Below are 15,291 nucleotides of genomic sequence, written 5' to 3'. Positions count from 1 at the left end.
ACAGGTGAATTAAATAAAACTGGATAAAAATTCGTGTTTTTATGATTTTAGCTAAAAAAAAATGTAATTATAAGTATTGAATTATACTTCTTTTTGAAACTTTATAGGGTTGTAAAAGCGTTGACCGTGCGTACATTTTTAGAATGAAGCGCTTCCGCGCTTCATACAAAATGTACTTCGGTCAACGCTTTTACCACCCAATAAATTTACAAAAAGAAGCATTCAATTCTTAAATACAGTCACTGACCCGATATCACTTTTCCTCATGAATCTTTAAATAGAAGTTGCCGAAATAATATTTAATTATTCATACGACCTCTTCAATCTGTTTTTGTTTCCATTGCATACAACGATGCGTGGAACGACTTAACCTTGGTTTTTTTTGTTGTAATTATTGAAAAACATATTTCATTGTTAATGTTTTTTGTTTGCAACCTATAAATCATTATGTTTATGCTTATGGTTGATATTTTAGTCCATACTCAAACGATTTCGCTCACCACCGATTGTGGGTATCAACGGGTAAATGTACATTTCATTGTGTTCCATATTTCTCCGCGAGCATGATATGAGGCCTATTTAAAGGGTATTTCCCATAATATTTGAATCAAATAAATAACCTTAACGCATTAGACAACAATTGAAAATGTTTTTTAGATTGCAGAATAAAGACAATAATAGTGCATTGACTTGACATGTCAACGATATAAGGATGAGGCTTAGAAACGGGGAAATGCGAGGCTGTCTATGAATATATTTTTGGTAATTAAGTTATTGGCAATAATACAGCTCCCTTTTTGTTATCTTGTTTTATGCATTTACAACACTGTCAATCCCTCAAAGATTTTTTTTTATCTCGTTTCAGAATGAATGTGAAGTACTAGATGAGATGGTATTGCGTTACTTCAACCACAAATCAACGATTAGATGATTACAACTGGATGTACTTGAAGATGGTGCTTCACTTTCTTCTTATAACAAAAAGATCAGAAAAAACTTTATTGCTGAACAGGTATCATTGTCTAATGACATTAATTGCAGTTGTATATATAACGGAAGACAGAAATAACAAAAAAATAAACAACTGTAAAAAACAACTATTTAAATTTACAGATTGAAAGCTGTTAACCACAAAAAACACTGATCTTAAGTTTTGTTCAGGTAAATGTATGAAAATAACTATTTACTTCTTATTTTACACCATTTAGCAAAATGACTTGATCTGTTTGTGAAGGTGTTGAAGTTTTGTTCACGGAGTCGTGATTTAGCTCTTCTAACTACTTCTTCTGGTGAATAGACATCACATTCGGTATAATCGTGAACGAATATGTTTTGATCTGCAAGTTTGAAAATAAATTCTTCCTCTACTATGGTCCTAGTTCCGAGAATGCCAGCATAGTTGTAATGTACCACCGAACATGTTATGGTTTCTGGATATTCTACCTTGACAACCACAGCTTCGTGAGACAGGCTACAATATGTGAAATCAATAACATCTCCAGGAGAAATATTTGTTATCTCTGTTGTTCTCTTATATGGCAGTGACTTTAGCACAGTTTTCCCCGTCTGAAAAAAAGAACAAAAAACCCATTCTCAGCAAGGGTATTTATTTAGACAACCTTTATATAAAAATCATAAAAATTTCAATAGGAAATTTACGTTTTCTATCGATAAATGTATTCGCCCTTTGATTCCAAAACCTGGTAATTAAAAATATTTCGGGCTTGTATCTTGTAAAGATTTTGATGTACCATTACGCCATTGTTTTTTTTTAAATAAAACCGGGCTTAAAATGCATTTAAAGTATTATTTTATTTACGAATTGTCTTAACTTACTCATTAACAGATTTTAAATTGTTTGTCTTTAATATATATTCTCTACAGTAAACCTTCAATAACTACATTAAAATATTAACATTTTGTGTATCTTACCTTGCAGTGTCTTGACATATGACTAGATCTGTAAGAAAAAGTAGAGAAATTTTGATCCCCACATCTTTCTAAGGCTCTCTTCACTACCTCTTGTGAATGAAAGGGGTTTTCCTGTCTGAAATCGTACACGTAAACATAATCTTTTTTCAAATCAAAGAAAAAATCTTCTTTGACAACAGTGCGAGTGCCAAAGAAACCTGGATAGTTAAAATGTACAAGAGTTAATTTTACTTTGTGCACGTCGTTGGTGTTGTAAGGGGAAACTCTTGCTACAACACCTTCATGGTTTAGACCAATATAAGGAAAGGTAATGACATCTCCATTGTGAACCATATTACACCGTTTCACCACTGGTTTTGGAATCTTTGAGGCTGGTTGTATCAGGGGCATAATTGTGTCCATAACAAATGAAGAAACAAACGGTAATGCAACAGCAATAGCCGAACTTACAGCGAAATAGAACCAGGACACATGGAACATCACTGATATACCGATACTTATCAAACAAAATATAAGTGATATCGTCATTTTTCTGTGTTCTTTTTCGTAGCATTTTAAACACATCAACCCTTTCTGTAACTTGTCCTTTAAAATTGCCATTCTATCAACCATGGAAAGCAAACTAGCTATAACAGCTATATGAGCAAACCCTCTTATAAATGGTTTTATATTTTGGCAAACTTTTATTGCACCTTTAAGCAATAGCTTTAATAACCATGAAATACTAGATTTCACGTAATTCGCAACTGACGATACTTGGTTACTAAATTTTGAACCAACCGCAATTTCATTTGATTTTTCTTCGCAATTATTTCCAAAGAAATTGTATGATTCAGCATGTTTGTCCTGTTCAAATTTGTCGGCCATATTGTTTGCCCTTTCTACGATCTTCTCAGATGTAAATGGACGAGACGGGTACCTTACAACGTCAATCTCTTCCATCTCTATATCAAATTCTTTTGTCTCTCGTACTACCGTAAACTCTCGTTTAATATCTTTCTGAAAATGAATCAACGTAATTTTCCTGACTCTTTGATTCCGCCCAGCCTCCACGTCAGTAACGATGGCATGGTGGTTATACACATTCACACCAACGAATTTTCTATGAAATCTAATGTGATCTCCAGGACGGATCTGTGTTATCCGTCGAACTTTTTCATACGTCAGACATTCTTCACAGGTAGCTCCTAGTGTTTCAATAAACTCGTCTACATCGCTATTACATTGTCCAAGATTTGTAATGTCAGAAATATTGACCTGTTCAAATTCTTGCAAAAGTTCATCATTGTCTAGGACTTCATTCGTTAAACTGTCTAATTCTGATTGAGAAAAATGAATACCATTCCGTATTTGTTCGTCAACAAATAGATTTTGTTGCTCTGTTTGGAGTATACGACGCAACTCGGTGTCTCTGCCTTCGAAATGAGATAGCAAATTTGTAAATGAGGAACTTTCATTTTCATCTTGTGGAAATGTATTTCCTGTTGGCAATACTTGGCGAAGCGATGTCATCTATAAAGAATAAAAGAGGTGTTATAGTGTTACAGTTAAAAAAAACATGGATAGATGAGATCATAGGTAATCATGAACAAAGGGTTTTCTAATTAGAGTTTGGGTTGAATGACAGGTGAAAATAAGACTGAAAAATGTACCCGAATTACATTGTCTGTACAGTAGTATTATTTAGCATAGCATGTTAAAATGTGTAACTGACATTTAAGTTAATGCAGTAATGTAATTCCTTTGAAATTATTTTAAAGTTTTTTTTATTACACAACAAATAACTTTTATAGAAAATACAAGTTATTTGTTATATATTCGTTTTGGTAGATGTCGAAGAAAATCAAAGTACTGAAATACTGAACATCGGATGACCGCAAGTTACATTGTCTGTGCAGTAGTATTATTTAGCATAGCATGTTAAAATGTGCAACTGACATTAAGTTAATGTAATGTAATTCATTTGAAATTATTTTAAAGTTTTTTTATTACACAACAAATAACTTTTATAGAAAATACAAGTTATTTGTTATATATTCGTTTTGGTAGATGTCGAAGAAAATCAAAGTACTGAAATACTGAACATCGGATGACCGCAAGTTATTGTGGATGGTCAAATTAAAAGCACATGTCATAGAATAGGATCACATCTCTATACCGAAACTGGTAGCGTGCATGTGCTTGTAGGTAATGTGTTGACGTTACGTTATGTATCATTTTAGTAACGTCATTGAAATATGTATGGCAACGTAACCATGTGAAAAAACAACGTCTCGGCGCTGAAAGGGTTAATGTACAGAAACATTTTTTTTAGACAAGTTCGTGCGTGGATAATGAATAAATGAAAGTTAATTCAACAGCACCGTTATCACCTTTTTATTGTAGTGATACACATCAGTATACCTGAGATTATTATACTAATACAATTATAGTCCCAGAGTATAAACTGTTTGTTTTTGTTTTAAACGATATTAATATTCATCCATTTGTATATCATTCTAATCTACTATTCTAATAATAATGCAGTGCAAGTGCATGGTGGACACTCTTCTATAAAACAATTGATTTTTCTAAAAGATTGGATATGAGAAGCCATTCATATTTTCCCGCAATAACAACAGAGTTACCGTACCGGTCCTTCCTGGGAGTGTCGCTAAACGTTATCGTAAACGACTTGAGACATTCTTCCGCAAGCTTTAAATCAATTTTTCGGTTCGTCTGCATAGATAGTATCAATGATTTTTTACGTTTATATTCATTAAATAAAATAGTAAAACAAGTTAAAAAGTTAACAGTTCCATTCTATCGATTTCATCCTTCCATTGGGACTCTTCAGGATAACTGATGTAGTGTCGCTATAGGCGACGTCGTCAAAGAGGTTTATGACGTTCCGTCATTGTTCGACGTTATTTTAAATAATTCTCTGGATTTAAGGTGGTACCCAACACTTTCACTAAAATTAATTTGGCTAGTTTAATTTTCATAAAATTTTGACAAAGTATTTACTTTGATCCTTTTACAAAAATATAAAAAAATCAAAAAATTTGAACCAAGCGTTTTATCAGAAAAATTACACTGGTTATATAGCAGTTTGACAAACATTAATTTTGATCATTGAGAAGCTTGATATTCCTTTAACAACACAACGTAATTAAAACGTTTAGCTGATTTTACAGAGTTATCTCCCTTTAGTGTTAGGTACCACCTTAATTTCGATCGGAACGTTGTTATGAAATAACGTTCGATCTCTTTCCTATATGCTTCATCCCGTCTACATTTAAAAATAGGCATTATTTGAAAATGCTTTTTACCACAAGTGTCAAGATGTGCACTTATTGGCGAATTTCTGTATTGTGGGTGTTTTATTTGTTCTTTGTGAACTCGCACCCGTTCACAGAGACTATTCCCGGTCTGTCCAATATAATTTTCGAGACAACCAGGACATGTGACGCAATAAATAAGATTTGTTGTCTTACAAGTCATATTGGCGTTCACATGAAATTTTTTGCCATCTTTAAATGATTTCATTTTACCCGTTTCTAAATATTTTGTATCTTGACCGCAAACACCGCATCTTGAATCTCTGCAAGACTTTATTTCAAAGTTTCTAACCTTCGGTTCGAACCGAGCTCTGGTTAAGTGTTTCTTTAAGTTTTAGAAAAGGGTAAAATGAAATCATTTAAAGATGGCAAAAAATTTCATGTGAACGCCAATATGACTTGTAAGACAACAAATCTTATTTATATATTGGTAGTGTAGAAATGATGTGTGCCCCGATGAGGCTATAATTTTTACATTCTAGCAAATATTGTTTGCTGCTCTCAACTTGCCCACAAATACAGAGGCTGGAAAGAACAATATTTTTCTGGAAGAGGTGTCCATTTAAGCAACTGCAATTCAACCGGAGTCTGGCGAGAAGTATTTTGCCTTTTCTTAGCATCTCGATTTATGTAATTTTTAGGAAAGAATTTTGATAAAAGAGTTCTACAGTTCATATTTTGGACATTAGATGCACTTCTATTATTATAGCTATAGACTTAATATAGTTGTTGAGGTACGAGACTACAAAGATAATTAGGAGCTTGATCATGAAACATTTCGTGAAATTTAATAATGTTATGTCTGGATCTTCTTTCACTCAGAGATACCCAACCAGTATCATTATAAAGATTAGATTTAGAGCAAAGCTAAGTGGCAAATCACAGGTTTGAACGTAGTTTTCAATTTAGACTCGTGTATATTTTTTCTTTTGAACTTGTATCATATTTAACCTCCGGTTGATATGATCCGTTCATCCTATAATGACTCTTAAAATTAAAGAGTCTATCTAAAAATGAGGGTACTTTTTCTAAAAATGAGGGTACTTTTTATATGGCCTTCCAAATACCGTTTCGATCCCTAACACCACTGAAGAGACATTTATTGTCGAAATCCGGATCTGGTGTACTAAAAAAATATTGACACCTTACGTTTGTGGCATAACATCGTGGCCACAAGTATTTTTTTTCTGTTTAGTATTAAATTTATATTAAGATCCATTTTGTTACATCTTGTGATCAATTTTATTTGGCAATCGCCAATGGCAGTCAGCAGGGTTAAAGAACAATAGTTGTTCGACATGTAAGTCAAATGCGTTTTGTTTAAATATACTTTTTCACTTTTTGGTCTTTTGGAAAATGTTGTTTGTGATGTTTTTAGACCCTTCTACAACGAAATTTGTTTTCCATGCACACGTGTAAAAATTGCGGTTTTTATCCAACGCAATCATAGGTTTGAACTTAGTTTTCAATTTAGACTCGTTTATATATATACATAAATTGAGAATGGAAATGGGGAATGTGTCAAAGAGACAACAACCCCACCATTGAAAAAAACAACAGCAGAAGGTAACCAACAGGTCTTCAATGTAGCGAGAAATTCCCGCACCCGGAGGCGTCCTTCAGCTGGCCCCTAAACAAATATATACTAGTTCAGTGATAATGAACGCCATACTAATTTCCAAATTGTACACAAGAAACTAAAATTTAAAAATACAAGACTAACAAAGACCAGAGGCTCCTGACTTGGGACAGGCGCAAAAATGCGGCGGGGTTAAACATGTTTATGAGATCTCAACCATCCCCCTACACATATAGCCAATGTAGAAAAGTAAATGCATAACAATACGCACATTTAAAATTTAATTCAAGAGAAGTCCGAGTCTGATGTCAGAAGATGTATATATATATATCTAACGACAAAACATTTCCATATTATTAATTTCAGTAAAAAATAGTTTTTAGGAGTATCCATTGAAAAAATGAATTTAAAACAAGCGATAAGTAATGTTAGTTTGCACTAGATAATATCCTATCGGTTAAATACTCAAAAAACTAATTTGCATAATGGAAATTTAGGCGATAGCAATACATTGGAATGACCTCAAGGTCATCTCGAAGTAAAACATCATATCTCTGTACCTTAAAGTAAGGCTAAAGAACATATATATAAACAGTGCAGGCGATTTGGTGTCACGATATCACAGTAGCATGGGTTCGAATCCCGGCGAGGGAAGAACCAAAAATTTGCGAAAGCAAATTTACAGATCTAACATTGTTGGGTTGATGTTTAGACGAGTTGTATATATATATATATATATACAACTAGTCTAAACATCAAAGAACCAAAAATTTGCGAAAGCAAATTTACAGATCTAACATTGTTGGGTTGATGTTTAGACGAGTTGTATATATATATATATATATACAACCTGGGCTCTCAAAAAAGAGCTTTCGGTGGCCATATGTTACCTTTCCACGTCAGTTTTAATCTAGCGGCGTACTACAGTACATGATATATAAGGCATGCAGATGTTATTGTTACAGATCAGACTCAGACGTACTTATGTATATATATATATAAGGGAAGAACCAAAAAATTTGCGAAAGCAAATTTACAGATCTAACATTGTTGGGTTGATGTTTAGACGAGTTGTATATATATATATATACATCTTCATGCCTTATATATCATGTACTGTAGTACGCCGCTAGATTAAAACTGACGAGGAAAGGTAACATATGCCCACCGAAAGCTCTTTTTTTGAGAGCCCAGGTGGTCGTGTGGTCTAGCGGGACGGCTGCAGTGCAGGCGATTTGGTGTCACGATATCACAGTAGCATGGGTTCGAATCCCGGCGAGGGAAGAACCAAAAATTTGCGAAAGCAAATTTACAGATCTAACATTGTTGGGTTGATGTTTAGACGAGTTATATATATATATATATATATATATACGAGTCTAAATTGAAAACTACGTTCAAACCTATGACTGCGTTGGATAAAAACCGCAATTTTTATACGTGTGCATGTCAAACAAATTTCGTTGTAGAAGGGTCTAAAAACAGCACAAACAACATTTTCCAAAAGACCAAAAGAGTGAAAAAGTATATTTAAACAAAACGCATTTGACTAACAGGTCGAACAACTGATGTTCTTTAACCCTGCTGACTGCCATTGGCGATTGCCAAATAAAATTGATCACAAGATGTTACAAAATGGATCTCAATATATATATATATATATATATATAAGTACGTCTGAGTCAGTGACAACCCTACAACAGATGTATCCATCGGATCGCCATCAATGATGGTGATACATGGCTGTGTACATAATGTATATACAACTCGTCTAAACATCAACCCAACAATGTTAGATCTGTAAATTTGCTTTCGCAAATTTTTGGTTCTTCCCTCGCCGGGATTCGAACCCATGCTACTGTGATATCGTGACACCAAATCGCCTGCACTGCAGCCGTCCCGCTAGACCACACGACCACCTGAGAGCCCAGGTGGTCGTGTGGTCTAGCGGGACGGCTGCAGTGCAGGCGATTTGGTGTCACGATATCACAGTAGCATGGGTTCGAATCCCGGCGAGGGAAGAACCAAAAATTTGCGAAAGCAAATTTACAGATCTAACATTGTTGGGTTGATGTTTAGACGAGTTGTATATATATATATATATATAGAAAAACAGATGCTCCACAGGGCGCAGCTTTATACGACCGCAGAGGTTGAACCCTGAACAGTTGGGGCAAGTATGGACACAAATTTCAAGCTAGATTCAGCTCTAAGTTTGGATAGTGATTAAATAGTTGACACAGCATAGGTTTCTGACACAGAATGAGTGTGTTCTAATGAACTTAAAAAAAATGCCTTTGAGCAATTCACTATGCTGTTGAATATTAATCCTCTCAAAAAAATGTTTGAAGACATTTTCTTTTTATTTATGAAATCTGAAATGAGAAAAATTAACAAATAATATTTTTTCTGTTGACATCCCCCTTTCACTTTTTCCAAAACTGATCTCAATTCAAATTTCTAATGGAGTTTGCAACAAGCCTATTCGTTTATATACATCATAAAATATTAAAATGTAAAAAAGTGGTTTTAATCACTGAATGGTAAACGCGTAAAGATTGTTTTAATTAGTCAGTTGGTAGTAAAAGTGAATATACATTGTATACTGTAAACGGTTAGCTCTCGCCGCGATATAGCCTTTTTGTGCTAATGCGGCGTAAAGCAACCAACAATCAATCAATCAATATACTGTAAACGGATTCAACTACTATTCTGGATAAAGAAAGATAACTCCAATTTCAAAGAAAATTTCATAAAAACTGCAATTGAAAATTTCTTGCTATTGCGCAAAATTGTACAATTAGATATTTCTTGCTATTGCGCAATACTGTTCAATTGAAGATTTCTTGCTACTGCACACTACTGTGGGTGCTATAAACAGTTTCGTATAAAAAACTAGGGGTTATTCCCCGACTAAAAATAGACTTGAAGGGAAGTCCCTTTTTATCAACATAATTGGTAAAAAAGTATCATGTTTTTTATATTTGATTGTAAAAATAAGTTAATTAGCTTCAATTAAAACAGGTTGAATGATTAAAATAATTTTTAAAAATTAGATTAAATACACATGTTTTAAGGGGAGACAAACTGTAAACATCCTGTTTTTTTGGCAGTGAAAAGTGCAAAACTTATTTGCACCCGCTGTAGCTCTTTTCGGAGCAGGCGAACGTAGCCTGAAGCATAAATTTTTAGAAAGACCAGGTAAAAACCTATGAAATTCATACAGTTTTAAATATGAAAAATGTGCATGTATCATGTCTGCATGGGTGTGCACATGGCCTGATTTCATGTTTTTTATGCATAGATTAGGCAATGTTTTTCCCATTTTCACTGGATAAAACTTTTTGGTACTATTAAAAGTACAATTTATTTTTATTTCATTATAAACTAGAGAAAATTCTGATTCTAATGATATCTAGTTTTATACAAGTATCTCCATTAACATTAACACCACTAAGGGTCAATTATAGATGGTCCCTCAAAATATGACGTCATAGAAAAAAACTGTTGATTGCACCCTTAAAGGGACAAACATATAATATAGTGAGGTTTTCACATAGAAATGTGTTAGTGAATGGACTAAAACAATTCTGAAAAATATTGTATGGCATGTGTACATTAATTCTAAAGCATCAGTTTGGTATATTTAATGCAAATATTACAGATTTGTACATAGCAACCAGATATAAGAAAACCAGACTCTGTTCAAATTTTGAAGTTTTTCAGCTTATTTCGACGTCATGATACTTTTATTAATTCTCTCCTATATATGGAACCAAAAGTTGCACATGCAAAGTGTTGATTTTTTCTTCTTTGGCCTGTACTACTGATTAGTGTAACATGGATTTTTTTTCATTAATTTATATTTTTTGTACTTTTTATAGTTAAAAGGCTCCAAGTATCATATATAAGAAATACACTATTTCAATATTTTTCTCAACTCAGCTACAACTTAGTTCATATAATAATAGGGACAAAATATGTTTAAAGTAACTTTATTTATGCTTATTTTACAGTTTTTATTCTATTTATTCAAAAGAAACCCAATTTTATGTTTTTTCTTTTTAAATAAACTGATGACAATAGGATACAGGAAATGTTTGGAATATGCCAGTTAAACTATTTGCCACTGGCCAAAATACCACAACTATGCGACATATAAAATTAGCTGTAGTTTCACCATTCGGGGTCACAATCCTTAAAGTAAGACATCATTTTAATCGGTATTGTGTACAGATTCATAAAAGCTGAGAAGTTTTTATATATCGCATACAAGGTTTTGCTTAAGGGTGCTATAAACAGTTTCGTATAAAAAACTAGGGGTTATTCCCCGACTAAAAATAGACTTGAAGGGAAGTCCCTTTTTATCAACATAATTGGTAAAAAAGTATCATGTTTTTTATATTTGATTGTAAAAATAAGTTAATTAGCTTCAATTAAAACAGGTTGAATGATTAAAATAATTTTTAAAAATTAGATTAAATACACATGTTTTAAGGGGAGACAAACTGTAAACATCCTGTTTTTTTGGCAGTGAAAAGTGCAAAACTTATTTGCACCCGCTGTAGCTCTTTTCGGAGCAGGCGAACGTAGCCTGAAGCATAAATTTTTAGAAAGACCAGGTAAAAACCTATGAAATTCATACAGTTTTAAATATGAAAAATGTGCATGTATCATGTCTGCATGGGTGTGCACATGGCCTGATTTCATGTTTTTTATGCATAGATTAGGCAATGTTTTTCCCATTTTCACTGGATAAAACTTTTTGGTACTATTAAAAGTACAATTTATTTTTATTTCATTATAAACTAGAGAAAATTCTGATTCTAATGATATCTAGTTTTATACAAGTATCTCCATTAACATTAACACCACTAAGGGTCAATTATAGATGGTCCCTCAAAATATGACGTCATAGAAAAAAACTGTTGATTGCACCCTGTGCAATTGAAGATTTTTTGCTATTGCGCAATACTGTGCAATTGAAAATTATTTGCTATTGCACAATACTGTGCAATTGAAAATTTCTTGCTATTGCACAATACTTATTATAATAATTTTTGACCCCGATTTGCACCAACTTGAAAACTGGGCCCATAATCAAAAATCTAAGTACATGTTTAGATTCAGCAAACAAAAGAACCCCATCATGATTCAATTTTTGTTAAAATCAAGCCGAGTTTAATTTTGGACCCTTTGGACCTTAATGTAGACCAATTTGAAAACAGGACCAAAAATTAAGAATCTGAATACACGGTTAGAATTGGCATATCAAAGAACCCCAATAATTTATTTTTTGATGAAATCAAACAAAGTTTAATTTTGGCCCCTTATTCGTTGGGACCAAAACTCTAAAAATCAATCAAAACCTTCCTTTTGTGGTCATAAACCTTGTGTTAAAATTTCAAAGATTTCTATTAACTTACACTGAAGTTATTGTGCAAAAACCAAGAAAAATGCTTATTTGGGATCTGTTTTGGCCCCTAATTACTTAACTGTTAGAACTACAACTCCCAAAATCAATCTCAACCTTCCTTTTCTGGTCATTGACCTCATGTTAAAATTTCATAGATTCCTGTTTGCTTATACTTAAGCTATTGTGCGAAAACCAAGAAAAATGCTTATTTGGGCCCTTTTTGGTCCCTAGTTCCTAATATGTTGGGAAGAAAAACATCCAAAATCAATCCCAACTTTCCTTTTAAGGTCATAAACCTTGTGTTTAGATTTCATAGATTTCTTTTTACTTCTACTAAAGTTAGGGTGCGAAAACCATGTCTACGGACGACGACGCCGCCAACGTGATACCAATATACGACCAAAAATATTCCCATGTTTGCGGTTGTATAAAAATTTGTGACAAGTTTTGTATGACGTTACTCACGATGTTGCGTCTCAAATGGTAACGCCAAATGTTTCCGTTTTACGGCGATTAATGATTAGTGGAGATATTTTTTGTCTTTCGCTTGCAATTTTTGTTTTGCACATCAATATGGATACTTCTTTTAATGTTTGGTTGTACTGAACACTGTTTTGAAGAACACACACACCCCTGCTAAAGTTAAAACTCGTATAGTCTGTTACGTCTGACACGCATATTTTTGAAGTTTTGTCAATATGTTGTCCTTATTTTAGACTAAATAAATGTTTAACATGATAAAACAATTTGTAGTAATTTTTAATTACAGCTATGAGCTGATAGACCAGTTAGAAAACGTGTTGCATCCAAAATTAAATTGTATAAGTTTGAAAATTGTTATAACCGTTTATCTATTGAGACCAGCATAGGGCTTGGAGTTGTTAGACAGGAAGGTACTGTGTGTGGTGTGCTAAACTGTCGAGAGATAGGTGCTGAATTTCACAATATTGCTCTAACAGAAGTAGAAAGTTTTTCTTAAACCTTACCATGTTAGCCGAGTAATTGTTTTGAAATTCGGCAGTTTATTTGCTCCAACACATATTCGGATATTGAAAAATTAGTGTAAATCAATCCGAACTATACTAGTACATACAGAAATATGTTCTCCGGGTTGGTCATCAATCTCTCATTTTTGTATGTTCTTTATTTTACAAACTTTTCATGAATAGAAAGGCAGTCAGAAAGCCCCATCTTATTTTTTTTTTATTATTCCGCCACCGATAAAAAATCTGAACAAAAATCGTTCGAACCATTTGGTTGAATGATTGAGTATTGTTATGGTTCATCATAACCTGTTGGCTCATAGGGTTGTGTTTACATCACACATTTTACTCGGAGTACAGATACACCTGTGCACCTTTAAAATTGTTTTTACAAAAAAATCAAGAACAGACTTTATATTCAAAAACACCTCGTGCTGACAATCTCCCATGCAGAGTTGTCGGTCCTTGCTCTCTCTCATTCCTTGCTCTCTCTCAATGAGAGAGAGCAAGGACCGACAACTCTGCATGGGAGATTGCTCGTGCTGAGTCACTAAAGTCGAGCACACCACATAAGGTGTACTTGAATTGGTCCATATTAATAAAAAAAAAATACCGATATATTTGCACTGCATGCAATAATTTAGTGAATAATCCTCTGTTTACAAAGCACCGAATTGTCAAATACGGATTTAGGGGGGGATGGGGGCCCGGGCCTCCCCTTTTTGGGAAACAAATTGGTTGCTAATATAAGGAATCACTGAAGCGTGATTGGAGCGGACCCCCTCTTAGGTCAGTCAGTGGGCCCCCACTTATGAAAATTTCTGGATCCGCCACTGAAATAGAGTACAAGGGGAAAGGCTGTGGATTTTCTGTAGAAATTCCATGTTAAGTATTGACACAACAAAAAGGGTACAAAATCCTAACAGTACATTAAGCAAATATTTACATATACTGATAACACTATACACATATACATAATTACTACTGTGTACTAGAACGACAAATGAATCCTTGTTTTAACATGGACGCTCATAATATTCAAGTGTTCGGAAGGACATAGACAATTAAATGAGATACATATAGATATTGTTTACCGGTCAGCAAGTGAATACTTTATCATGTTCCCGAGTCTGTGTCATCTGAGGTCAGAGCACAGGCACTTGTTTCTTCTATTTATATGGATAGTCGACCTTCGTATAGATAGAAACAAGTGCCTGTGGGTCAGAGGGTCATTAGTTGTGTGGGAATTTAAAATTCTATTTTACTCTTTATGTTAGTTGCGTGATGATGTAGTTGTCACTTAATTATAATAATTTAAATGTAAATATGCCTAATTTTACCCTCCGTTAGTGGTAAAAGGGTTTATAATTAACCATGTTAACAAATTTAAACAATAAATATAATTCATTTTTGTTTCGTTTATCCATTCTTTACCTGTTTAATGGACAAACAGTCAACTTTCGTCAAAACACACTCATGCAAATAAATTTAAGGTATGCAGCATTTCTTTTTAACGACATTAGTAACACAGAGCCGGTGTACTTTCAAGAGCTCTGAGAGGCACCAATATTATACGTTGTGTTATAAAAGGTTTCAAGAGAAAACGAAAGTAGATATGTATATATAAATTTTGTTTTCCTCTTTATTTTTAATACTATGTTTTTAGAAAATTGATTCAGAATGACTTACCATTGGATCTCAAGAAATAAATAAAAAAATCCAATGCGTCAAAATGAAATGTTTGCTCTAGAATAACATGTGTACCATCCAACACATCGCAGGAATAATCCAAGTTAACTGTTTAGTTTACTGATGTGTTCCTCCTATATAAGGAGCACTTCCGAAGGATGAGTTTATAAACAATTTGAACCCCACACTGATCTTAAATTGTGTTGTCCTTATCATTATAATAAACTTCGTTTGTTAATTATTATACAATGCTTTTGGTAATAGCTTTTCACAAATATCCTTCACTTATAATTCTCACTTTGATGATCTTTGATATTAATTATGTATTTTCTATATTGATCTTAATATGTGATAGTCCATTAAAGCGTTTGT

At 33.4% G+C, this 15,291-nt stretch overlaps 1 protein-coding gene across 4 annotated transcripts; it reads right to left on the bottom strand.

Annotated features, from left to right (window-relative positions):
• Positions 1-986: 986 nt before the first annotated feature.
• LOC134714880 (uncharacterized) lies at positions 987-15,078 on the bottom strand. 4 transcript variants are annotated; one of them, XM_063576536.1, is made up of 3 exons: positions 14,920-15,078; positions 1,933-3,444; positions 987-1,566 (listed from the first exon to the last, which is right to left on the bottom strand). In XM_063576536.1, the coding sequence occupies exons 1-3, from the start codon at positions 14,920-14,922 to the stop codon at positions 1,180-1,182; spliced, it is 1,902 nt and encodes a 633-aa protein (XP_063432606.1). In that variant the 5' UTR covers positions 14,923-15,078; the 3' UTR covers positions 987-1,179. The 4 variants fall into 4 exon arrangements, with proteins under 4 accessions (XP_063432606.1, XP_063432607.1, XP_063432605.1 ...); XM_063576537.1 differs by lacking the exon at positions 14,920-15,078 and adding an exon at positions 14,325-14,452; XM_063576535.1 differs by lacking the exon at positions 14,920-15,078 and adding an exon at positions 13,659-13,691.
• Between the last annotated feature and the right edge of the window lie 213 nt (positions 15,079-15,291).

The sequence above is a fragment of the Mytilus trossulus genome, chromosome 4 (genome assembly GCF_036588685.1).
Source record: "Mytilus trossulus isolate FHL-02 chromosome 4, PNRI_Mtr1.1.1.hap1, whole genome shotgun sequence".
Lineage (NCBI taxonomy): Eukaryota > Metazoa > Mollusca > Bivalvia > Mytilida > Mytilidae > Mytilus > Mytilus trossulus.
This window is presented reverse-complemented; position numbering and strand designations above follow the sequence as displayed.

Coding starts and splice junctions, on each gene's coding strand:
- LOC134714880 (XM_063576535.1), bottom strand. CDS start 13,679: ATGGGAGATTGTCAGCACGAG. Junction 3,445..13,658: donor TGGGAGATTGTCAGCACGAG/GTGTTTTTGAAT, acceptor TATTCTTTATAG/ATGACATCGCTTCGCCAAGT. Junction 1,567..1,932: donor ATATGTCAAGACACTGCAAG/GTAAGATACACA, acceptor TCTTTTTTTCAG/ACGGGGAAAACTGTGCTAAA.